Source organism: Pseudophryne corroboree, chromosome 5, assembly GCF_028390025.1.
Source record: "Pseudophryne corroboree isolate aPseCor3 chromosome 5, aPseCor3.hap2, whole genome shotgun sequence".
NCBI classification, from domain to species: Eukaryota; Metazoa; Chordata; class Amphibia; order Anura; family Myobatrachidae; genus Pseudophryne; species Pseudophryne corroboree.
In genome coordinates, this window is record NC_086448.1 from 102,010,162 (window position 1) to 102,037,849 (window position 27,688).

General features: G+C 45.4%; 1 protein-coding gene across 1 annotated transcript in view; it reads right to left on the reverse strand.

Moving 5' to 3' along the window:
• Positions 1-27,688, reverse strand: part of CUBN (cubilin) — a 729,033-nt gene that overhangs the window by 96,904 nt on the left and 604,441 nt on the right. The window contains exon 52 of the mRNA XM_063921523.1: positions 935-1,160. Coding sequence (XP_063777593.1) covers positions 935-1,160 — 226 coding nt within the window. The remainder of the gene's footprint in view (positions 1-934; positions 1,161-27,688) is intronic.

The window sequence follows — 27,688 nt, forward strand, 5'->3', positions numbered from 1 at the left end:
CGGGGGACAGCAGTGCTACAGCACAGCGCTGCAGGGGGTGGTCTTCAGTATGCCGACTGTCGGGATCCCGGAACACAGTATACCGGCGCCGGAATCCCGACAGACGGCATACCGACACTTTTTCTACCTCGTGGGGGTCCACGACCCACCTGAAGGGAGAATAAAATAGCGTGGCGCGCTTAGCGCGCCACCGTGCCCGCAGCGTGGCGAGCGCAGCAACCCCGCAAAGGGCTCATTTGCGCTCGCCACGCTGTCGGTATGCCGGTGGTTGGCCTCCCGGCGCCGGTATGCTGGTCGCCGGGAGCCCGGCCGCCGGCATTCTATACTACACCCCGCTGCAGGAGGATGTGTCATAGCCGCCAGTCACGGCAGCGTCCACCCGGCTCCAGCAAGTGAGGTCCCGCTTGCTGGAGCCAGGTGGACGCTGCCGTGAGGTCTGGCGGCTATGACACATCCTCCTACAGTGCTGCTGTACCCCGTCTGCCCGCAGCTGTCCCCCGTCTGCCCACGGCTCTCCCCCCTCTCCGGTCCCTCATCTCAATTCGACTTTTTTAAAGTCGAATTGAGATGGGCATTGAATAGCCCTTGTTGGATCCATTCCGACAAATGCATGTCGGAATGGATCCGACCGTAATTGAATATACCCCCAAGTCTGTTTTTGAGCAAAAATTCCTTAAAAACGCATTTCGGCATTTCAAATGGCGGTATTCTGACTATGTCGGCATTTTCAACATGTCAGCATAATGAATGTCGGTATTTTGCCTGTCGGAATTATGACCGTCGGTATTATGTCCGTCAGTAAATCAAGGGCTACCAGGGGGAAAAGCCTCAGATGAAAACAATATGGAGACACTGGAGATAGTGTTACGTAATGTGATCTAAGTTTGAAGGAGACTTTATCGATCTGCACATTATATACAGGAGATTCTCTCACCTGAGGAGTCTGACGTCCAGTTGGCATAAAACCCTCCTCCGTGCAATGTACTGTCAGCATTGAAGATGACTAATAATTTGTTAGAGCCAGACTGTACCGTTCCTGGGGAGTTGGTGCCACAATACTGTCCCACAATTGGTGCCCCAGGGGAGACACCATTTATTATTGTGACTGAGTCCCAGCGACATACTGAATGGTATTCCACGTCAAAATATGCAAAGGAGAGCTGGTAAGGGAAATCAGAGGTTTGTTGTGGACACATGCAGAATAAAAGAGATCAGTGAAAAACATGGCACATTATTCTAAGAAACACTTTCTACTAACTGTTCTACCAATACGGATAAAAATAAGATTTTAAACCTACCGGTAAATCTTTTTCTCGTAGTCCGTAGAGGATGCTGGGGACTCCGTAAGGACCATTTGGATAGACGGGCTCCGCAGGAGACATGGGCACTTTAAGAAAGACTGTAGGTATGGGTGTGCACTGGCTCCTCCCTCTATGCCCCCCCCCCCCCCCCCTCCAGACCTCAGTTAGATAAACTGTGCCCAGAGGAGACGGACAGTACGAGGAAAGGATTTTTGTTAATCCAAGGGCAAGATTCATACCAGCCACACCAATCACACCGTATAACTTGTGATATACTAACCAGTTAACAGTATGAAAACAACATAGCATCAGTCCAAGACCGATGAAAACTATAACATAACCCTTATGTAAGCAAAACTATATACAAGTCTTGCAGAAGTAGTCCGCACTTTGGACGGGCGCTCAGCATCCTCTACGGACTACGAGAAAAAGATTTACCGGTAGGTTTAAAATCTTATTTTCTCTTACGTCCTAGAGGATGCTGGGGACTCCGTAAGGACCATGGGGATTATACCAAAGCTCCCAAACGGACGGGAGAGTGCGGATGACTCTGCAGCACCGATTGAGCAAACAGGAGGTCCTCCTCAGCCAGGGTATCAAACTTATAGAACTTTGCAAAGGTGTTTGAACCCGACCAAGTAGCAGCTCGGCATAGTTGTAGTGCCGAGACCCCTCGGGCAGTCGCCCAAGACGAGCCCACCTTCCTAGTGGTATGGGCCTTAACCGATTTTGGTAACGGCAATCCAGCCATAGAATGCGCCTGCTTAATCGTGTTACAGATCCAGCGAGCAATAGTCTGCTTTGAAGCAGGGGCGCCAACCTTGTTGGCTGCATATAGGACAAACAGTGCTTCTGTTTTTCTGACTCTAGCCCAGGGCTGGCCAAACCGGTCCTCGAGATCTACCAACAGTTCATGTTTTCCAGGCCTCCTGTAGATCTGTAGAATTGTCAGTTAGGAATGAATGCAGCACATCTTAATTAGTAATGACTACACCTGTGCACCAGCTAGGTGGTCTGGAAAATGTGAACTGTTGGTAGATCTCGAGGACTGGTTTGGCCAGCCCTGCTCTAGCCGTTCTGGCCACGTAAATTTTCAAAGCCCTGACTACATCCAGGGACTCGGAATCCTCCAAGTCTCGTGTAGCCACAGGCACCACAATAGGTTGGTTCATATGAAAAGATGACACCACCTTAGGCAAGAATTGAGGACGGGTCCGCAATTCCGCTCTATCCATATGGAAAACAAGATAGGGGCTTTTATGTGACAAAGCCGCCAATTAAACATAATATAGAAACATAGAATTTGACGGCAGATAAGAACCACTTGGCCCATCTAGTCTGCCCCTTTTTTATTTTAGCCTTTAGGCAATCTCAACCCTTTTTTAACCTTAATTCTTTGTAAGGATATTCATATGCCTGTCCCAAGCATGTTTAAATTGCCCTACAGTCTTAGCCTCTACCACCTCTGATGGGAGGCTATTCCACACATCCACTACCCTTTCTGTGAAGTAATTTTTCCTTAAATTTCCCCTGAACCTTCCCCACCTCCAGTCTCAATGTATGCCCTCGAGTTCTAATACTTCTTTTCCTTTGAAGAATGTTTCCCTCCTGAACTTTGTTAAGACCCTTGATATATTTGAAAGTTTCTATCATGTCCCCCCTTTCCCTTCTCTCCTCCAAACTATACATGTTAAGATCTTTTAGCCTTTCCGGGTAAGTTTTGTGATGTAGGCCATGCACCATTTTAGTTGCCCTTCTTTGTACACTCTCTAATGTATTTATATCCTTCTGGAGATAGGGTCTCCAGAACTGGACACAGTATTCCAGATGGGGCCGTACCAATGACCTATACAGTGGCATTATCACTTCTTTTCTCCTGCTACTGATTCCTCTCCCTATGCAACCAAGCATCTGACTTGCCTTTCTCATTGCTTTGTTGCATTGCTTTCCTGCCTTCAAGTCACTTGAAATAGTGACTCCTAAATCTCTTTCCTCCTCAGTAGTTTCCATTATAGTACCCTTGATACTATACTTAGCCTTTGGGTTTTTGAGACCCAAGTGCATGATTTTGCATTTTTTAGCATTAAACTGTAGTTGCCATGTTCTTGACCATTTCTCAAGCCTACCTAGGTCATCAATCATTTGTTTGACCCCTCCCGGTGTGTCTACCCTGTTGCATATCTTTGTATCATCTGCAAAAAGGCATATCTTCCCTTCAATACCATCTGCAATGTCACCAACAAAGATATTAAAGAGAACTGGACCAAGTACAGATCCCTGGGGTACTCCACTGGTAACATTTCCCTACATAGATTGCACTCCATTAACTACGACTGTCTGTTTCCTATCCTGCAACCAGGTTCTTATCCATTTAACTGATTTATAATCCACCCCCAGGCTTTCAAGTTTATTTAGCAGTCTGCGATGTGGGACAGTGTCAAATTCCTTACTAAAGTCTAGATATGCTACATCTACAGCTCCCCCTTGATCTATTATTTTCATCACAGAGTCAAAAAAGTCAATAAGATTTGTTTGGCATGATCTCCCACCAGTAAATCCATGCTGTTTTGGATCCTGTAAGTTGTTTGATTTAAGATATTCCACTACTCTTTCTTTTAATAGTTTTTCCATTACTTTCCCTACTACTGATGTAAGGCTTACTGGTCTGTAGTTACTTGCTTCTTCCTTGCTTCCACTTTTGTGCAGTGGAACTACATTTGCTCTTTTCCAGTCCTCTGGAATAGCACCTGTATTTAGTGACTGGTTAAATAATTCTGTTAAAGGTGTAACCAGCACATCTTTTAGCTCTTTGAGTATCCTTGGGTGTATCCCATCTGGTCCCATTGATTTATCCACTTTTAGTTTTGAAAGTTCTGTTAGGACCTTCTCCTCTGTAAATGTATTTTCATCTACCTTATTTTTATGAATGTCCTTGCAACATAACTGTGGCCCCATCCCTTCTTCTGTAGTAAATACTGAGCAAAAATAATTTTTTAGGTGATCTGCTATTGCCTTGTCTCCCTCCACCAAATGCCCACTCTCTTTCTTAAGTCTTATTATTCCTCCATTTGATTTTCTCCTTTCACTTATATACTTAAAAAAAGTTTTGCCCCCTTTATCTACTGACTGGGCCATTCACTCCTCAGCTTCTGCCTTTGCACGTCTGATCACTTTCTTAGCATCCTTCCGTCTGTCCAGATACACCTCTTTGTCGTTATTATTTTGAGTCTGTTTGTATTTCCTAAAAGCCATCTTTTTTGCTTTCACACTAGTTGATACTTCTTTTGTGAACCACACTGGCTTCCTTTTCCTGGTGCTTTTCCTAACCATTTTGATACAAAGGTCTGTTGCACTTAGTATTGCACTTTTCAGTTTTTTCCACCTCTCCTGCACTCCTTCCAAGTTCCTCCAGTCTGCCAATGAATCACTTAAACATCTCCCCATTTTTGCAAAGTCAGCATTTCTAAAATCCAACACCTTTGTTTTTGTGTGACAGGAGTTGGATCCTGTCTTTATACTAAACCATACTGCTTGATGATCACTAGATCCCAGGTGCTCACCCACATATATATCAGATATCCTATCACCATTTGTAAGAATTAGATCTAATATTGAGTCTTTGCGAGTGGGCTCCCTCACCAATTGCTTGAGAGATGCTCCCTGTAAGGAATGTAGAAATTTGCCACTTGTAGCTGAACTTACAAAAGACCCCTCCCTATTTACATCAGGTAAATTAAAGTCTCCCAATTCCGACACTCGCCTAGCCGAAGCCAAGGCTAATAACATGACCACCTTCCAAGTGAGATATTTTAACTCCACCGTTTGAAGTGGTTCAAACCAGTGCGACTTAAGGAAACTCAACACCACGTTAAGGTCCCAAGGCGCCACCGGAGGTATAAAAGGAGGCTGAATATGCAGCACTCCCTTCACAAAAGTCTGTACTTCTGGGAGAGAAGCCAATTCTTTTTGAAAGAAAATGGATAATGTCGAAATCTGAACCTTAATGGAGCCTAATTTTAGGCCCAAATTCACTCCAGTCTGTAGGAAGTGAAGGAAACGTCCCAGATGGAATTCTTCCGTAGGAGCATTCTTGGCCTCACACCAAGAAACATATTTTCGCCATATACGGTGATAATGTTTAGCTGTCACGTCCTTCCTAGCCTTTATCAGCGTAGGAATGACCTCATCCGGAATGCCTTTTTCCGCTAGGATCCTGCGTTCAACCGCCCTGCCGTCAAACGCAGCCGCGGTAAGTCTTGGAACAGACAGGGCCCCTGTTGCAACAGGTCTTGTCGTAGAGGAAGAGGCCACGGATCTTCTGTGAGCATTTCCAGCAGATCCGGATACCAGGTCCTTCGTGGCCAATCTGGAACAATGAGAATTGTTCTCACTCCTCTTTTTCTTATTATTCTCAACACCTTGGGTATGAGAGGAAGAGGAGGAAATACATAGACTGACTGGAACACCCACAGTGTCACTAGGGCGTCTACAGCTACCGCCTGAGGGTCTTTTGATCTGGCGCAATACCTCTGTAGCTTTTTGTTGAGGCGGGACGCCATCATGTCTATCTGGGGCAGTCCCCACTGACTTGCAATCTGTGCGAAGACTTCCTGATGAAGTCCCCACTCTCCTGGATGCAGGTCGTGTCTGCTGAGGAAGTCTGCTTCCCAGTTGTCTACTCCCGGAATGAATACTGCTGACAGTGCGCTTGCATGATTTTCCGCCCAGCGAAAAATCCTAGCAGCTTCCGCCATTGCCACTCTGCTCCTTGTGCCGCCTTGGCGGTTTACATGAGCCACTGCGGTGATGTTGTCTGACTGGATCAGAACTGGTTGGTCGCGAAGTAAGGTATCCGCTTGACGTAGGGCGTTGTATATGGCCCTCAGTTTCAGGATGTTGATGTGAAGACAAGTCTCTTGACTTGACCAAAGACCTTGGTCCGTGGTCACCAGGATCCAGTCCTGAATGCCGAAACTGCGGCCTTCTAGAAGGTGAGCACTCTGCAGCCACCACAGGAGAGATACCCTGGCCCTGGGGGACAGGGTGATCAACTGATGAATTTGTAGATGTGACCCGGACCACTTGTCCAGTAGGTCCCATTGGAAAGTCCTCGCATGGAACCTGCCGAAGGGAATGGCTTCGTATGATGCCACCATCTTTCCCAGGACTCGAGTGCAGTGATGCACTGACACCTGTTTTGGCTTCAATAGGTTCCTGACCAGAGTCATGAGTTCCTGAGCTTTTTCTATCGGAAGATAAACCCTTTTCTGGTCTGTATCCAGAATCATGCCCAAGAAGGTCAGACGAGTCGTAGGAACCAACTGCGACTTCGGGATATTGAGAATCCAGCCATGTTGCTGTAACACCTTCAGTGAAAGTGAGACGCTGTTCAGCAACTGCTCTCTTGATCTCGCTTTTATGAGGAGATCGTCCAAGTACGGGATAATTGTGACACCTTGCTTGCGCAGGAGCACCATCATTTCCGCCATTACCTTGGTGAAAATCCTCGGGGCCGTGGAAAGCCCAAACGGCAACGTCTGAAATTGGTAATGACAATCCTGTACCGCAAATCTCAGGTACGCCTGATGAGGTGGATAAATGGGAACATGAAGGTATGCATCCTTTATGTCCAGAGATACCATAAAATCCCCCCCTTCCAGGCTGGCGATGACCGCTCTTAGCGATTCCATCTTGAACTTGAACCTTTTTAAGTATAGGTTCAGGGATTTTAAATTTACAATGGGTCTGACCGAACCGTCCGGTTTCGGGACTACAAACAGGGTTGAGTAATATCCCCTCCCTTGTTGAAGCCGGGGAACCTTGACCACCACCTGTTGAAGATACAATTTGTGAATTGCATTTAACACTATCTCCCTTTCCGGGGGAGAAGCTGGTAGGGCCGATTTGAAAAACCGGCGAGGAGGCACCTCTTCGAATTCCAGCTTGTAACCCTGAGAAACAATTTCTATTGCCCAGGGATCCACCTGTGAGTGAACCCAGATGTGGCTGAAAACTCGAAGACGTGCCCCCACTGGGGCGGACTCCTTTAGCGGAGCCCCAGCGTCATGCGGTGGATTTTGTAGAGGCCGGGGAGGACTTCTGTTCCTGGGACCTAGCTGTGTTGTGCAGCTTTTTCCCTCTGCCCTTACCTCTGGCAAGAAAGGACGCACCTCGTACCTTCTTGTTTCTTTGTGATCGAAAGGACTGCATTTGATAATGTATCGCTTTCTTAGGCTGTGAGGGAATATAAGGCAAAAAATTTGATTTACCAGCTGTAGCTGTGGAGACCAGGTCCGAGAGACCTTCCCCAAACAATTCCTCTCCCGTGTAAGGTAAAACCTCCATATGCCTCTTTGAGTCGACATCACCTGTCCATTGCCGGGTCCATAGGACTCGTCTAGCAGAAATCAACATAGCGTTGATTCTAGAACCCAGTAGACTAATGTCTCTTTGAGCATCTCTCATATATAAGACAGCATCTTTTATATGCCCTATGGTCAATAAAATGGTATCCTTATCTAGGGTCTCAATTTCCGCTGATAAGGTATCTGTCCATGCTGCTACAGCGCTACAAACCCAGGCCGACGCAATCGCCGGTCTGAGTAAGGTACCAGCCAGAATGTGTGTAAATTAGAGATGAGCGGGTTCGGTTCCTCGGAAACCGAACCCGCCCGAACTTCAGGTTTTTTTACACGGGTCCGAGCGACTCGGATCTTCCCGCCTTGCTCGGTTAACCCGAGCGCGCCCGAACGTCATCATCCCGCTGTCGGATTCTCGCGAGGCTCGGATTCTATCGCGAGACTCGGATTCTATATAAGGAGCCGCGCGTCGCCGCCATTTTCACACGTGTATTGAGATTGATAGGGGGAGAACGTGGCTGGCGTCCTCTCCGTTTATAGAGAGTGAGACTAGAGTAGAGAGAGACACAGTATTATTTACTTTAGTAATTTTGGGGAGCATTAGGAGGAGTACTACTACTTGCTGAAGTGATAGTGTGACTGTATATCTGACTTGTGGGGGAGACAGTGGGGAGCAGTTAGAGTCTGAGAGCAGGAGTACATATTTTAACGTACAGTGCACACTTTTGCTGGCACTCTATACCAGTATATATTGTGATTGTCTGCTTAGGAGTACTACTTGCAAGTTGCTGATAGTGTGACCAGTGACCTGACCACCAGTTTAATTAATCACCACCAGTTTAATATATATATATATATATAATTGTATATAATATATATATAATTGTATATGTATACCACCTACCCGTGTTTTTTTTTTTTTCTTTCTTCTTGATACATACTACTATAGTAGCTTACTGTAGCAGTCTGCGGTGCTGCTGAGCTGACAGTGTCCAGCAGGTCCGTCATCAGTCATTACATAATAAATATATATACCTGTCCGGCTGCAGTACTAGTGATATTATATATATATATATTAATTTCATCTCATTATCATCCAGTCTATATTAGCAGCAGACACAGTACGGTAGTCCACGGCTGTAGCTACCTCTGTGTCGGCAGTCGCTGGTCCATCCATAATTGTATACCACCTACCCGTGTTTTTTTTTTTCTCTTTCTTCTTGATACATACTACTATAGTAGCTTACTGTAGCAGTCTGCGGTGCTGCTGAGCTGACAGTGTCCAGCAGGTCCGTCATCAGTCATTACATAATAAATATATATACCTGTCCGGCTGCAGTACTAGTGATATTATATATATATATATATATATATATATTAATTTCATCTCATTATCATCCAGTCTATATTAGCAGCAGACACAGTACGGTAGTCCACGGCTGTAGCTACCTCTGTGTCGGCAGTCGCTGGTCCATCCATAATTGTATACCACCTACCCGTGGTTTTTTTTTTTCTCTTTCTTCTTGATACATACTACTATAGTAGCTTACTGTAGCAGTCTGCGGTGCTGCTGAGCTGACAGTGTCCAGCAGGTCCGTCATCAGTCATTACATAATAAATATATATACCTGTCCGGCTGCAGTACTAGTGATATTATATATATATATATATATATATATATATATTAATTTCATCTCATTATCATCCAGTCTATATTAGCAGCAGACACAGTACGGTAGTCCACGGCTGTAGCTACCTCTGTGTCGGCAGTCGCTGGTCCATCCATAATTGTATACCACCTACCCGTGTTTTTTTTTTTCTCTTTCTTCTTGATACATACTACTATAGTAGCTTACTGTAGCAGTCTGCGGTGCTGCTGAGCTGACAGTGTCCAGCAGGTCCGTCATCAGTCATTACATAATAAATATATATACCTGTCCGGCTGCAGTACTAGTGATATTATATATATATATATATATATATTAATTTCATCTCATTATCATCCAGTCTATATTAGCAGCAGACACAGTCCGGTAGTCCACGGCTGTAGCTACCTCTGTGTCGGCAGTCGCTGGTCCATCCATAATTGTATACCACCTACCCGTGTTTTTTTTTTTTCTTTCTTCTTGATACATACTACTATAGTAGCTCACTGTAGCAGTCTGCGGTGCTGCTGAGCTGACAGTGTCCAGCAGGTCCGTCATCAGTCATTACATAATAAATATATATACCTGTCCGGCTGCAGTACTAGTGATATTATATATATATATATATATATTAATTTCATCTCATTATCATCCAGTCTATATTAGCAGCAGACACAGTACGGTAGTCCACGGCTGTAGCTACCTCTGTGTCGGCAGTCGCTGGTCCATCCATAATTGTATACCACCTACCCGTGTTTTTTTTTTTCTCTTTCTTCTTGATACATACTACTATAGTAGCTTACTGTAGCAGTCTGCGGTGCTGCTGAGCTGACAGTGTCCAGCAGGTCCGTCATCAGTCATTACATAATAAATATATATACCTGTCCGGCTGCAGTACTAGTGATATTATATATATATATATATATATATATAGATATATTAATTTCATCTCATTATCATCCAGTCTATATTAGCAGCAGACACAGTACGGTAGTCCACGGCTGTAGCTACCTCTGTGTCGGCAGTCGCTGGTCCATCCATAATTGTATACCACCTACCCGTGGTTTTTTTTTTCTCTTTCTTCTTGATACATACTACTATAGTAGCTTACTGTAGCAGTCTGCGGTGCTGCTGAGCTGACAGTGTCCAGCAGGTCCGTCATCAGTCATTACATAATAAATATATATACCTGTCCGGCTGCAGTACTAGTGATATATATATATATATATATATATTAATTTCATCTCATTATCATCCAGTCTATATTAGCAGCAGACACAGTACGGTAGTCCACGGCTGTAGCTACCTCTGTGTCGGCGGTCGCTGGTCCATCCATAATTGTATACCACCTACCCGTGGTTTTTTTTTTTCTCTTTCTTCTTGATACATACTACTATAGTAGCTTACTGTAGCAGTCTGCGGTGCTGCTGAGCTGACAGTGTCCAGCAGGTCCGTCATCAGTCATTACATAATAAATATATATACCTGTCCGGCTGCAGTACTAGTGATATTATATATATATATATATATATATATATATATTAATTTCATCTCATTATCATCCAGTCTATATTAGCAGCAGACACAGTACGGTAGTCCACGGCTGTAGCTACCTCTGTGTCGGCAGTCGCTGGTCCATCCATAATTGTATACCACCTACCCGTGGTTTTTTTTTTCTTTCTTCTTGATACATACTACTATAGTAGCTTACTGTAGCAGTCTGCGGTGCTGCTGAGCTGACAGTGTCCAGCAGGTCCGTCATCAGTCATTACATAATAAATATATATACCTGTCCGGCTGCAGTACTAGTGATATTATATATATATATATATATATTAATTTCATCTCATTATCATCCAGTCTATATTAGCAGCAGACACAGTACGGTAGTCCACGGCTATAGCTACCTCTGTGTCGGCAGTCGCTCGTCCATCCATAAGTATACTAGTATCCATCCATCTCCATTGTTTACCTGAGGTGCCTTTTAGTTGTGCCTATTAAAATATGGAGAACAAAAATGTTGAGGTTCCAAAATTAGGGAAAGATCAAGATCCACTTCCACCTCGTGCTGAAGCTGCTGCCACTAGTCATGGCCGAGACGATGAAATGCCAGCAACGTCGTCTGCCAAGGCCGATGCCCAATGTCATAGTACAGAGCATGTAAAATCCAAAACACCAAATATCAGTAAAAAAAGGACTCCAAAATCTAAAATAAAATTGTCGGAGGAGAAGCGTAAACTTGCCAATATGCCATTTACCACACGGAGTGGCAAGGAACGGCTGAGGCCCTGGCCTATGTTCATGGCTAGTGGTTCAGCTTCACATGAGGATGGAAGCACTCAGCCTCTCGCTAGAAAAATGAAAAGACTCAAGCTGGCAAAAGCACCGCAAAGAACTGTGCGTTCTTCGAAATCCCAAATCCACAAGGAGAGTCCAATTGTGTCGGTTGCGATGCCTGACCTTCCCAACACTGGACGTGAAGAGCATGCGCCTTCCACCATTTGCACGCCCCCTGCAAGTGCTGGAAGGAGCACCTGCAGTCCAGTTCCTGATAGTCAGATTGAAGATGTCAGTGTTGAAGTACACCAGGATGAGGAGGATATGGGTGTTGCTGGCGCTGGGGAGGAAATTGACAAGGAGGATTCTGATGGTGAGGTGGTTTGTGTAAGTCAGGCACCCGGGGAGACACCTGTTGTCCGTGGGAGGAATAGGGCCGTTGACATGCCAGGTGAAAATACCCAAAAAATCAGCTCATCGGTGTGGAAGTATTTCAACAGAAATGCGGACAACATTTGTCAAGCCGTGTGTTGCCTTTGTCAAGCTGTAATAAGTAGGGGTAAGGACGTTAACCACCTCGGAACATCCTCCCTTATACGTCACCTGCAGCGCATTCATAATAAGTCAGTGACAAGTTCAAAAACTTTGGGCGACAGCGGAAGCAGTCCACTGACCAGTAAATCCCTTCCTCTTGTAACCAAGCTCACGCAAACCACCCCACCAACTCCCTCAGTGTCAATTTCCTCCTTCACCAGGAATGCCAATAGTCCTGCAGGCCATGTCACTGGCAATTCTGACGAGTCCTCTCCTGCCTGGGATTCCTCCGATGCATCCTTGCGTGTAACGCCTACTGCTGCTGGCGCTGCTGTTGTTGCTGCTGGGAGTCGATGGTCATCCCAGAGGGGAAGTCGTAAGCCCACTTTTACTACTTCCACCAAGCAATTGACTGTCCAACAGTCCTTTGCGAGGAAGATGAAATATCACAGCAGTCATCCTGTTGCAAAGCGGATAACTGAGGCCTTGACAACTATGTTGGTGTTAGACGTGCGTCCGGTATCCGCCGTTAGTTCACAGGGAACTAGACAATTTCTTGAGGTAGTGTGCCCCCGTTACCAAATACCATCTAGGTTCCACTTCTCTAGGCAGGCGATACCGAGAATGTACACGGACGTCAGAAAAAGACTCACCAGTGTCCTAAAAAATGCAGTTGTACCCAATGTCCACTTAACCACGGACATGTGGACAAGTGGAGCAGGGCAGGGTCAGGACTATATGACTGTGACACCCCACTGGGTAGATGTATGGACTCCCGCCGCAAGAACAGCAGCGGCGGCACCAGTAGCAGCATCTCGCAAACGCCAACTCTTTCCTAGGCAGGCTACGCTTTGTATCACCGGTTTCCAGAATACGCACACAGCTGAAAACCTCTTACGGCAACTGAGGAAGATCATCGCGGAATGGCTTACCCCAATTGGACTCTCCTGTGGATTTGTGGCATCGGACAACGCCAGCAATATTGTGTGTGCATTAAATATGGGCAAATTCCAGCACGTCCCATGTTTTGCACATACCTTGAATTTGGTGGTGCAGAATTATTTAAAAAACGACAGGGGCGTGCAAGAGATGCTGTCGGTGGCCAGAAGAATTGCGGGACACTTTCGGCGTACAGGCACCACGTACAGAAGACTGGAGCACCACCAAAAATGCCTGAACCTGCCCTGCCATCATCTGAAGCAAGAAGTGGTAACGAGGTGGAATTCAACCCTCTATATGCTTCAGAGGTTGGAGGAGCAGCAAAAGGCCATTCAAGCCTATACAATTGAGCACGATATAGGAGGTGGAATGTACCTGTCTCAAGCGCAGTGGAGAATGATTTCAACGTTGTGCAAGGTTCTGCAACCTTTTGAACTTGCCACACGTGAAGTCAGTTCAGACACTGCCAGCCTGAGTCAGGTCATTCCCCTCATCAGGCTTTTGCAGAAGAAGCTGGAGGCATTGAAGGAGGAGCTAAAAGGGAGCGATTCCGCTAGGCATGTGGGACTTGTGGATGGAGCCCTTAATTCGCTTAACAAGGATTCACGGGTGGTCAATCTGTTGAAATCAGAGCACTACATTTTGGCCACCGTGCTCGATCCTAGATTTAAAACCTACCTTGGATCTCTCTTTCCGGCAGACACAAGTCTGCTGGGGTTGAAAGACCTGCTGGTGACAAAATTGTCAAGTCAAGCGGAACGCGACCTGTCAACATCTCCTCCTTCACATTCTCCCGCAACTGGGGGTGCGAGGAAAAGGCTCAGAATTCCGAGCCCACCCGCTGGCGGTGATGCAGGGCAGTCTGGAGCGACTGCTGATGCTGACATCTGGTCCGGACTGAAGGACCTGACAACGATTACGGACATGTCATCTACTGTCACTGCATATGATTCTCTCACCATTGAAAGAATGGTGGAGGATTATATGAGTGACCGCATCCAAGTAGGCACGTCAGACAGTCCGTACGTATACTGGCAGGAAAAAGAGGCAATTTGGAGGCCCTTGCACAAACTGGCTTTATTCTACCTAAGTTGCCCTCCCACAAGTGTGTACTCCGAAAGAGTGTTTAGTGCCGCCGCTCACCTTGTCAGCAATCGGCGTACGAGGTTACTTCCAGAAAATGTGGAGAAGATGATGTTCATTAAAATGAATTATAATCAATTCCTCCGTGGAGACATTGACCAGCAGCAATTGCCTCCACAAAGTACACAGGGAGCTGAGATGGTGGATTCCAGTGGGGACGAATTGATAATCTGTGAGGAGCGGGATGTACACGGTGATATATCGGAGGATGATGATGAGGTGGACATCTTGCCTCTGTAGAGCCAGTTTGTGCAAGGAGAGATTAATTGCTTCTTTTTCGGTGGGGGTCCAAACCAACCCGTCATTTCAGTCACAGTCGTGTGGCAGACCCTGTCACTGAAATGATGGGTTGGTTAAAGTGTGCATGTCCTGTTTATACAACATAAGGGTGGGTGGGAGGGCCCAAGGACAATTCCATCTTGCACCTCTTTTTTCTTTCATTTTTATTTGCGTCATGTGCTGTTTGGGGAGTGTTTTTTGGAAGGGCCATCCTGCGTGACACTGCAGTGCCACTCCTAGATGGGCCAGGTGTTTGTGTCGGCCACTAGGGTCGCTTATCTTACTCACACAGCTACCTCATTGCGCCTCTTTTTTTCTTTGCGTCATGTGCTGTTTGGGGGGTGTTTTTTGGAAGGGCCATCCTGCGTGACACTGCAGTGCCACTCCTAGATGGGCCAGGTGTTTGTGTCGGCCACTAGGGTCGCTTAGCTTACTCACACAGCTACCTCATTGCGCCTCTTTTTTTCTTCTTTGCGTCATGTGCTGTTTGGGGAGTGTTTTTTGGAAGGGCCATCCTGCGTGACACTGCAGTGCCACTCCTAGATGGGCCAGGTGTTTGTGTCGGCCACTAGGGTCGCTTATCTTACTCACACAGCTACCTCATTGCGCCTCTTTTTTTCTTCTTTGCGTCATGTGCTGTTTGGGGAGTGTTTTTTGGAAGGGCCATCCTGCGTGACACTGCAGTGCCACTCCTAGATGGGCCAGGTGTTTGTGTCGGCCACTAGGGTCGCTTATCTTACTCACACAGCTACCTCATTGCGCCTCTTTTTTTCTTTGCGTCATGTGCTGTTTGGGGAGTGTTTTTTGGAAGGGCCATCCTGCGTGACACTGCAGTGCCACTCCTAGATGGGCCAGGTGTTTGTGTCGGCCACTAGGGTCGCTTAGCTTACTCACACAGCTACCTCATTGCGCCTCTTTTTTTCTTCTTTGCGTCATGTGCTGTTTGGGGAGTGTTTTTTGGAAGGGCCATCCTGCGTGACACTGCAGTGCCACTCCTAGATGGGCCAGGTGTTTGTGTCGGCCACTAGGGTCGCTTATCTTACTCACACAGCTACCTCATTGCGCCTCTTTTTTTCTTTGCGTCATGTGCTGTTTGGGGAGTGTTTTTTGGAAGGGCCATCCTGCGTGACACTGCAGTGCCACTCCTAGATGGGCCAGGTGTTTGTGTCGGCCACTAGGGTCGCTTATCTTACTCACACAGCTACCTCATTGCGCCTCTTTTTTTCTTTGCGTCATGTGCTGTTTGGGGAGTGTTTTTTGGAAGGGCCATCCTGCGTGACACTGCAGTGCCACTCCTAGATGGGCCAGGTGTTTGTGTCGGCCACTAGGGTCGCTTAGCTTACTCACACAGCTACCTCATTGCGCCTCTTTTTTTCTTCTTTGCGTCATGTGCTGTTTGGGGAGTGTTTTTTGGAAGGGCCATCCTGCGTGACACTGCAGTGCCACTCCTAGATGGGCCAGGTGTTTGTGTCGGCCACTAGGGTCGCTTATCTTACTCACACAGCTACCTCATTGCGCCTCTTTTTTTCTTTGCGTCATGTGCTGTTTGGGGAGTGTTTTTTGGAAGGGCCATCCTGCGTGACACTGCAGTGCCACTCCTAGATGGGCCAGGTGTTTGTGTCGGCCACTAGGGTCGCTTAGCTTACTCACACAGCAACCTCATTGCGCCTCTTTTTTTCTTCTTTGCGTCATGTGCTGTTTGGGGAGTGTTTTTTGGAAGGGCCATCCTGCGTGACACTGCAGTGCCACTCCTAGATGGGCCAGGTGTTTGTGTCGGCCACTAGGGTCGCTTATCTTACTCACACAGCTACCTCATTGCGCCTCTTTTTTTCTTCTTTGCGTCATGTGCTGTTTGGGGAGTGTTTTTTGGAAGGGCCATCCTGCGTGACACTGCAGTGCCACTCCTAGATGGGCCAGGTGTTTGTGTCGGCCACTAGGGTCGCTTAGCTTACTCACACAGCTACCTCATTGCGCCTCTTTTTTTCTTCTTTGCGTCATGTGCTGTTTGGGGAGTGTTTTTTGGAAGGGCCATCCTGCGTGACACTGCAGTGCCACTCCTAGATGGGCCAGGTGTTTGTGTCGGCCACTAGGGTCGCTTAGCTTAGTCATCCAGCGACCTCGGTGCAAATTTTAGGACTAAAAATAATAGTGTGAGGTGTGAGGTGTTCAGAATAGACTGAAAATGAGTGGAAATTATGGTTTTTGAGGTTAATAATACTTTGGGATCAAAATGACCCCCAAATTCTATGATTTAAGCTGTTTTTTAGTGTTTTTTGAAAAAAAAACCCGAATCCAAAACACACCCGAATCCGACAAAAAAAATTCGGTGAGGTTTTGCCAAAACGCGGTCGAACCCAAAACACGGCCGCGGAACCGAACCCAAAACCAAAACACAAAACCCGAAAAATTTCAAGTGCACATCTCTAGTGTAAATGCACTTCAAGGTAACCTCCTGCTTGCGGTCAGCAGGATCCCTGAGGGTAGCCGTATCATGGGATGGCAGCGCTACCTTTTTGGATAAGCGTGTCAATGCTTTGTCCACCCTAGGGGAGGATTCCCACCGTATCCTGTCCGTTGGCGGGAAAGGATACGCCATAAGAATCCTTTTGGGAATCTGCAGTTTTTTGTCTGGAGATTTACAGAAATGGGTTCTCTGCGCACTGAGGTGTTAATCTGAGGCGGGGTGTGCTGCTGGTAATGAGGGGTGTCCCACCCCCCCTTAAATGGTAAGTATACAGATGTGGATAAATCCACAGGGAACCAGCGCTCAAACCCTATTTGTAGTGGTGAATGTACGGTTATAAAGTGAAACTAAAATCAATAATGAAAAAGCAGGTAATATACTTAAGGTGGTTTATTCTAAGATGCTGAGATACTTTCTTTCCCAACGGGTATAGATTCGGTTTAAAAGTCAATCAGTGATTGGGGCACGCTCCTGGTTTGAGCTTAAATTCTGAAGTGCAAGGTTCAATTGAAAGAACAAATGCTGTAATCTTTGTAAAGTCGAAAAAAAAGAAAAAGAAAAATGCCACAAAAAAATATTAATGATAATATGTACTAAAGTCCAAACGGTTTACAAGTCTATACAGACAGCGGCGTCCCGCTAATCTGTGCTCTGAAGTGAAGGATTCTCTTGTGAAGTGATGAACAGTTGACAGCGGTAGTGTATGCTTTGGTTAGAGTGGAGAATAAGGACCCTGGACTGGCGCTATTCCTCCTGCAGCACGTCCCACAGTAGAGTGCCCGAATCAGGCCCGCTCTGTGGGGCCGCTGACCTGGGGTGTGCGCCTGTCACAGAGGCGAAGTGGACCCGGCCGGAGCTCTCCGAGCGGCTGGCTGCGCCTCTCCTCCTCCTACAGGGACTTACCTTCTCCCTTCCCCTCCGCCTTCCACTCTCCGCTGTCTCGGGCTTCTTCCGTCGCCTGGCAACCGGTTGCTTCCGGAACTCCGGATCACGTGACCGGATGGTTTGCGGAAAGGATTAGCAGTACTGTCCTTCTTTGTAGTGAATATTCGTCCTCAGTCCAATGTAGTATAGATGGGTAGCTCCAACGCGTTTCGACCTGTTAGGGTCTTCCTCTGGGAGTCATTTGTGTGTTTAGGTTGCAGGAATTTAAGGTGTCCTGATAGGGTGGGATCAATTCCCATTGGTCCTCTGATCTGGCTTTGTGATTGGCTCACAGCTTGTCAATCGAAGTTTATGGGAGGATGTGACATCATCACAGTGCTTTAGAGTGTGCCCAGTATTATCTGGCTTTGTGATTGGCTCTCAGCTTGTCAATCAAAGTTTATGGGAGGATGTGACATCATCACAGTGCTTTAGAGTGTGCCCAGTATTATCTGGCTTTGTGATTGGCTCACAGCTTGTCAATCAAAGTTTATGGGAGGATGTGACATCATCACAGTGCTTTATAGTGTGCCCAGTATTGAAAAAAGGAAAATAATGGAAAAATATATCCGTAGTGAAAAGGATATATATAAAGTTACAATATAGCAGTTATATGAATCAAACTTACAGAATGGTGTTAATACTCAAAATAATGAACCTTGGGATATTTTGAGGCTATGTTCAAAAGCATGAGAATAATGATTAACCCTCTACAGCATTAACCAATGCCTGTCACTACTTTGATGTAAGAATATCATAGAATAGTGAATGTAGCTGCTGTTGAATTAAATTGAAATGGGATATGTCTTCATTTGCATATGACAGACCTAATTTCGTTGTCAATGTTGAGCCCTTTGGGGGCCAGTGTCCCTAAATTAATCATCATGCACAGTTCTTCCTTATTGATTCTGGAGATGTAATCACCTCCTCTCCAGTTCTTTTTGACCTCTTTTACACCAGTGAACTTAAGTAGAGCAGGGTTTGAGTTGTGAAACTCTTTGAAATGTTGGGATAATGGGTGGTCTTCTGTGCCTTTCCTAATGTTGCGTACGTGTTCCCCAATTCTGACTTTCAGTGGTCGTATTGTTCTTCCTACGTATTGTTTAACACATGGGCATTGGAGGATGTATATAATGCCCTTGCTGTGGCATGTCAACCTATCCCTTATCTTATACTCATGTGTATTCGCCTCAGATATTATGCTATATGTTGGTGTAGTACTCCTGGAATTGGTTACCTTACAACCTACACATGTCCCGCAATGGAAAAACCCTCCTTTGCTATGTGAGCCATCAATGGTAGTCTGTGTGGTGTTTGTCGGAGGTATGCAGCTATGTATAAGTTTTTGTTTAATGTCTGGAGCTTTTTTGTATACTACCTTAGGATTCTGTGGTAGTATCTCTGCCAAGGTGTCATCTTGTAGTAATATTGGCCAGTGTTTTTTGAGGATCTTCTTGACTTTATGTGCCTGGTCAGAATATTGTGTGATGAATATAGGTCCTTCAGTCATATTTTTTTGTGCAGATTTGTCCTTGTAGTCCAAAAGTGTTGAGCGATCATTTGCTCGAACTGTGTCAAAGGCCCTTTTTACCAAGTCAGGGTGATAATTTTTCTCTTTGAATCTTTCACTCAGGGTGTGTCCCTGTGTGTCGTAATCATTTAGCCTAGAGCAGTTGCGTCTAAGTCTTTTAAACTGGCCCATCGGGATACCGTTGAGCCAGGTAGGATGATGTCCACTTGAGGCTAGTATAAAGCTATTTACATCAACTGCTTTATTGAATGTGTTGGTGTGCAATGTCCCTTCCTTTACAAAGATATTGAGATCTAGAAATTCCACCTTTTCTTGACTGTAATGTGAGGTGAATTGCAGATTGCGGTCATTGTTGTTGAGATGTGATAGAAAGCTCTTAAGTGATTGTTCGTCCCCTTTCCAGATGAAAAAGACATCATCTATATACCTGGTCCAGAGGACGAGATTTGCGCCAAGGTCTGGGTCTGACCATATGATGTTGTCTTCCCATTTACTCATAAAGAGGTTTGCGTAACTTGGCGCAAATCTCGTCCCCATGGCGGTCCCTGTGGTTTGCAGAAAGAAATCGTTATCGAACCAGACATAGTTGTGAGTCAGTATGTAGTCTATTCCTCCTAGAATGAATTCCCGCTGTTCTATCTTCATGTCTGGGTCGTTGTCTAGGTAATGTTGTATGCTACGTCGTCCCTGTGTGTGATCTATAACTGAGTACAAGGATGTTACATCGCTTGTAGCTAGCCAATAATTGTCTTCCCATGAAATAGATTGCAGTTTCTGTAGGATGTCCGTGGTATCTTTGAGGTACGATTTTTGCTGTTTAACATACGGCTGCAGGAAAGTGTCAATGTACTGTGATAGATTGGAACTGATGGAACCTATGCCGGAAATAATAGGTCTACCTGGTGGTTTGGTAGGATGTTTATGAATTTTTGGTAAGTAATAAAATACCGGTATTATGGGATGTTGTGTATCCAGGTAAGTGTGTTCCTGTGTGGATAGAATGCCTATGTCTAGTCCCTCTTTGAGTAGAGTTTGTAATTGTTGTTTGAACAAGGTTGTGGGGTCTCCTTTAAGTTTCTTATAGGTGTTAGTGTCATTAAGGATCCTATTCGCCTCCTCCATGTAGTCCGCTTTATTGAGAAGTACTATCCCCCCTCCCTTATCAGCTGGCTTTATGATTATATCAGTATTTTTACTTAGATCAGAGATGGCTCTCCTTTCCTTATTGGTCATGTTCAATTGTCTGGGCCTGGGATTCTGTCTATCTAGTTTCATGATGTCCTTTTCCACCATGCTGGTAAATGTGGCTATGTGGTTGCCCGTCATGTAGCTGGGATAGAACTGTGATTTGGGTTTTAAACTGGTATGTACAAATGGGTCATTGCTGGTGGGTTTATGTTGCGGTATCGGTGTCTTATGAAAAAATTTCTTGAGTGTCAGTTTGCGGGTGAATTTTTGGATGTCCATGTAGGTTTCAAATTTATTGAGTGATCTAGTTGGTGCAAATTTGATTCCCTTATCCAGGGCACTAACTTGGTGAGTGTCTAAGATGACGTTACTAAGGTTGAAAATCCCTTGTCCTTTCTTGTCAGTGTTAGTCACGGCCCGTGTCTGCCTTTTTTGTCCTCCCCTGCATCCTCGTCTGGTTCTGACAGTTTCCTTTTCGATGATTTGTTGTGTGTTATGACAGACCCTTCCTGGTAGATGCGGTCTGTCATTGTTCCTAAAAAATCCTGATCTGCACATTGGAGTAATGTGCCAACCTCTGCTGACTCAATGTTAATTGTAGCGGTGAGTGTGTTCTTTTCGGTTTGGTCTATGTGTAGAGGTAAGAAGTTAAGTGCTGCTAACTCAGTGTCCAGCCACCCTTGTTCTAGAGAGTGTCTCGCTAGTTTGTGTGGTATTTCCTCTTCAATGTCGTATACAGAGAAGGAAGTGTCACAGTCTGTACTGGTAGTGGAATCCAGTGATGTATCGATTGTCTTATGTTGTAGATTCTTGCAAGTTTCTTTGGGGGTTTTTGAGTATAACTTTGTCATGTACTGTTGATATGTTAATCTTAATCTTTTGTAAGATAAACATATCAACAGTACATGACAAAGTTATACTCAAAAACCCCCAAAGAAACTTGCAAGAATCTACAACATAAGACAATCGATACATCACTGGATTCCACTACCAGTACAGACTGTGACACTTCCTTCTCTGTATACGACATTGAAGAGGAAATACCACACAAACTAGCGAGACACTCTCTAGAACAAGGGTGGCTGGACACTGAGTTAGCAGCACTTAACTTCTTACCTCTACACATAGACCAAACCGAAAAGAACACACTCACCGCTACAATTAACATTGAGTCAGCAGAGGTTGGCACATTACTCCAATGTGCAGATCAGGATTTTTTAGGAACAATGACAGACCGCATCTACCAGGAAGGGTCTGTCATAACACACAACAAATCATCGAAAAGGAAACTGTCAGAACCAGACGAGGATGCAGGGGAGGACAAAAAAGGCAGACACGGGCCGTGACTAACACTGACAAGAAAGGACAAGGGATTTTCAACCTTAGTAACGTCATCTTAGACACTCACCAAGTTAGTGCCCTGGATAAGGGAATCAAATTTGCACCAACTAGATCACTCAATAAATTTGAAACCTACATGGACATCCAAAAATTCACCCGCAAACTGACACTCAAGAAATTTTTTCATAAGACACAGATACCGCAACATAAACCCACCAGCAATGACCCATTTGTACATACCAGTTTAAAACCCAAATCACAGTTCTATCCCAGCTACATGACGGGCAACCACATAGCCACATTTACCAGCATGGTGGAAAAGGACATCATGAAACTAGATAGACAGAATCCCAGGCCCAGACAATTGAACATGACCAATAAGGAAAGGAGAGCCATCTCTGATCTAAGTAAAAATACTGATATAATCATAAAGCCAGCTGATAAGGGAGGGGGGATAGTACTTCTCAATAAAGCGGACTACATGGAGGAGGCGAATAGGATCCTTAATGACACTAACACCTATAAGAAACTTAAAGGAGACCCCACAACCTTGTTCAAACAACAATTACAAACTCTACTCAAAGAGGGACTAGACATAGGCATTCTATCCACACAGGAACACACTTACCTGGATACACAACATCCCATAATACCGGTATTTTATTACTTACCAAAAATTCATAAACATCCTACCAAACCACCAGGTAGACCTATTATTTCCGGCATAGGTTCCATCAGTTCCAATCTATCACAGTACATTGACACTTTCCTGCAGCCGTATGTTAAACAGCAAAAATCGTACCTCAAAGATACCACGGACATCCTACAGAAACTGCAATCTATTTCATGGGAAGACAATTATTGGCTAGCTACAAGCGATGTAACATCCTTGTACTCAGTTATAGATCACACACAGGGACGACGTAGCATACAACATTTCCTAGACAACGACCCAGACATGAAGATAGAACAGCGGGAATTCATTCTAGGAGGAATAGACTACATACTGACTCACAACTATGTCTGGTTCGATAACGATTTCTTTCTGCAAACCACAGGGACCGCCATGGGGACGAGATTTGCGCCAAGTTACGCAAACCTCTTTATGAGTAAATGGGAAGACGACATCATATGGTCAGACCCAGACCGTGGCGCAAATCTCGTCCTCTGGACCAGGTATATAGATGATGTCTTTTTCATCTGGAAAGGGGACGAACAATCACTTAAGAGCTTTCTATCACATCTCAACAACAATGACCGCAATCTGCAATTCACCTCACATTACAGTCAAGAAAAGGTGGAATTTCTAGATCTCAATATCTTTGTAAAGGAAGGGACATTGCACACCAACACATTCAATAAAGCAGTTGATGTAAATAGCTTTATACTAGCCTCAAGTGGACATCATCCTACCTGGCTCAACGGTATCCCGATGGGCCAGTTTAAAAGACTTAGACGCAACTGCTCTAGGCTAAATGATTACGACACACAGGGACACACCCTGAGTGAAAGATTCAAAGAGAAAAATTATCACCCTGACTTGGTAAAAAGGGCCTTTGACACAGTTCGAGCAAATGATCGCTCAACACTTTTGGACTACAAGGACAAATCTGCACAAAAAAATATGACTGAAGGACCTATATTCATCACACAATATTCTGACCAGGCACATAAAGTCAAGAAGATCCTCAAAAAACACTGGCCAATATTACTACAAGATGACACCTTGGCAGAGATACTACCACAGAATCCTAAGGTAGTATACAAAAAAGCTCCAGACATTAAACAAAAACGTATACATAGCTGCATACCTCCGACAAACACCACACAGACTACCATTGATGGCTCACATAGCAAAGGAGGGTTTTTCCATTGCGGGACATGTGTAGGTTGTAAGGTAACCAATTCCAGGAGTACTACACCAACATATAGCATAATATCTGAGGCGAATACACATGAGTATAAGATAAGGGATAGGTTGACATGCCACAGCAAGGGCATTATATACATCCTCCAATGCCCATGTGTTAAACAATACGTAGGAAGAACAATACGACCACTGAAAGTCAGAATTGGGGAACACGTACGCAACATTAGGAAAGGCACAGAAGACCACCCATTATCCCAACATTTCAAAGAGTTTCACAACTCAAACCCTGCTCTACTTAAGTTCACTGGTGTAAAAGAGGTCAAAAAGAACTGGAGAGGAGGTGATTACATCTCCAGAATCAATAAGGAAGAACTGTGCATGATGATTGATTTAGGGACACTGGCCCCCAAAGGGCTCAACATTGACAACGAAATTAGGTCTGTCATATGCAAATGAAGACATATCCCATTTCAATTCAATTCAACAGCAGCTACATTCACTATTCTATGATATTCTTACATCAAAGTAGTGACAGGCATTGGTTAATGCTGTAGAGGGTTAATCATTATTCTCATGCTTTTGAACATAGCCTCAAAATATCCCAAGGTTCATTATTTTGAGTATTAACACCATTCTGCAAGTTTGATTCATATAACTGCTATATTGTAACTTTATATATATCCTTTTCACTACGGATATATTTTTCCATTATTTTCCTTTTTTCAATACTGGGCACACTATAAAGCACTGTGATGATGTCACATCCTCCCATAAACTTTGATTGACAAGCTGTGAGCCAATCACAAAGCCAGATAATACTGGGCACACTCTAAAGCACTGTGATGATGTCACATCCTCCCATAAACTTTGATTGACAAGCTGTGAGCCAATCACAAAGCCAGATAATACTGGGCACACTCTAAAGCACTGTGATGATGTCACATCCTCCCATAAACTTCGATTGACAAGCTGTGAGCCAATCACAAAGCCAGATCAGAGGACCAATGGGAATTGATCCCACCCTATCAGGACACCTTAAATTCCTGCAACCTAAACACACAAATGACTCCCAGAGGAAGACCCTAACAGGTCGAAACGCGTTGGAGCTACCCATCTATACTACATTGGACTGAGGACGAATATTCACTACAAAGAAGGACAGTACTGCTAATCCTTTCCGCAAACCATCCGGTCACGTGATCCGGAGTTCCGGAAGCAACCGGTTGCCAGGCGACGGAAGAAGCCCGAGACAGCGGAGAGTGGAAGGCGGAGGGGAAGGGAGAAGGTAAGTCCCTGTAGGAGGAGGAGAGACGCAGCCAGCCGCTCGGAGAGCTCCGGCCGGGTCCACTTCGCCTCTGTGACAGGCGCACACCCCAGGTCAGCGGCCCCACAGAGCGGGCCTGATTCGGGCACTCTACTGTGGGACGTGCTGCAGGAGGAATAGCGCCAGTCCAGGGTCCTTATTCTCCACTCTAACCAAAGCATACACTACCGCTGTCAACTGTTCATCACTTCACAAGAGAATCCTTCACTTCAGAGCACAGATTAGCGGGACGCCGCTGTCTGTATAGACTTGTAAACCGTTTGGACTTTAGTACATATTATCATTAATATTTTTTTGTGGCATTTTTCTTTTTCTTTTTTTTCGACTTTACAAAGATTACAGCATTTGTTCTTTCAATTGAACCTTGCACTTCAGAATTTAAGCTCAAACCAGGAGCGTGCCCCAATCACTGATTGACTTTTAAACCGAATTTATACCTGTTGGGAAAGAAAGTATCTCAGCATCTTAGAATAAACCACCTTAAGTATATTACCTGCTTTTTCATTATTGATTTTAGTTTCACTTTATAACCGTACATTCACCACTACAAATAGGGTTTGAGCGCTGGTTCCCTGTGGATTTATCCACATCTGTATACTTTTTGTCTGGAGATTCCCAAGCTTTTTCACATAATTCGTTCAACTCATGTGAGGGGGGAAAGGTTACCTCAGGTTTCTTTCCCTTATACATGTGTACCCTCATGTCAGGGACAGGGGGTTCCTCTGTGATGTGCAAAACATCTTTTATTGCAATAATCATATATCGAATACATTTAGCCAATTTTGGCTGTAACTTTGCATCATCGTAGTCGACACTGGAGTCAGAATCCGTGTCGGTATCTGTGTCTACTATTTGGGATAGTGGGCGCTTTTGAGACCCCGAAGGTCCCTGCGACATAGGGACAGACATGTGTTGACTCCCTGGCTGTTCCCTAGCTTCAGCTTTGTCTAATCTTTTGTGCAATAAATTTACATTAGCACTTAAAACATTCCACATATCCATCCAGTCAGGTGTCGGCGTTGTTGACGGAGACACCACATTCATTTTCTCCTCCTCCTCCCCCTGAAAGCCTTCTACCTCAGACATGTCGACACACGCGTACCGACACACCACACACTCAGGGAATCCTCTTATCTGAAGACAGTTCCCCCACTAGGCCCTTTGGAGAGACAGAGAGAGAGTATGCCAGCACACACCCAGCGCTGTATGACCCAGGAAAAAACACTATATAAATATATGTTTACCCAGTAGCGCTGTTTGTACATATATATATGCGCCAAATGATGTGCCCTCCCCCTTCTTCAAAACCCTCTTTCACTGTGGAATAAGCAGGGGAGAGTCCGGGGAGCTTCCTCTCAGCGCTGTGCTGTGGAGAAAATGGCGCTGGTGAGTGCTGAGGGAGAAGCCCCGCCCCCTCGGCGGCGGGCTTCTGTCCCGCTCAAATATACTAAAAACTGGTGGGGGCTCTTTATATATACAGTTCCCAGCTGTATATATAGATATTTTTGCCAAAGAGAGGTTTATATGCTGCCCAGGGCGCCCCCCCTGCGCCCTGCACCCTTACAGTGATTGCCGTGTGTGAGGTGTATGGGAGCAATGGCGCACAGCTTCACCGCTGTGCGTTACCTCAGTGAAGATCATTAAGTCTTCTGCCGCCTTTGAAGTCTTCTTTGTTTCTCATACTCACCCGGCTTCTAACTTCCGGCTCTGTGAGGAGGACGGCGGCGCGGCTCTGGGACGGACGGCGAGGGTGAGACCTGCGTACCGATCCCTCTGGAGCTAATGGTGTCCAGTAACCTAAGAAACAGAGCCTTGAAACTCACAGAAGTAGGTCTGCTTCTCTCTCCTCAGTCCCTCGATGCAGGGAGTCTGTTGCCAGCAGTGCTCCCTGAAAATAAAAAAACTAACAAATATACTTTCTGACAGGAAACTCAGGAGAGCTCCCCTGTAATGCACCCAGTCTCCTCTGGGCACAGTAGTAAACTGAAGTCTGGAGGAGGGGCATAGAGGGAGGAGCCAGTGCACACCCAGATCTAAAGTCTTTCTTAAAGTGCCCATGTCTCCTGCGGAGCCCGTCTATCCCCATGGTCCTTACGGAGTCCCCAGCATCCTCTAGGACGTAAGAGAAAGGAAATATTTGAAAAAAAAAATATTCGAGATATAATTCCTTTTTTAATACACATTTAAACAGAACCAGTTCAGCACATTCAGAGGGTAAATAGATCTGTGACTTGTGCTTATTTCTAAATATGTATATTTCCTGTTTTTCTTCTCCCAATATGAATGCATACCTTATACGGGATTTAGTCATGTTACCGGCAGTCGGGATCTCGGCGGTCAGTATACCGACGCCGGGATCCTGATTGCTTGAAATACCGACCGTCGGAATGCCAACACACAGGGACTATTCCCACTCGTAGGTGTTCATAACACCCACAGAGTGAGAATAGAACCTGTGGTGAGCGCAGCGAGTTACCAAGGGGCTTCGTTGCGCTTGCCCCCCTGCAGGCATTCTAGCGGCCGGGATCCTGGCGCCAGTCAAGCGCTCCCAACCCCATATACCTCATT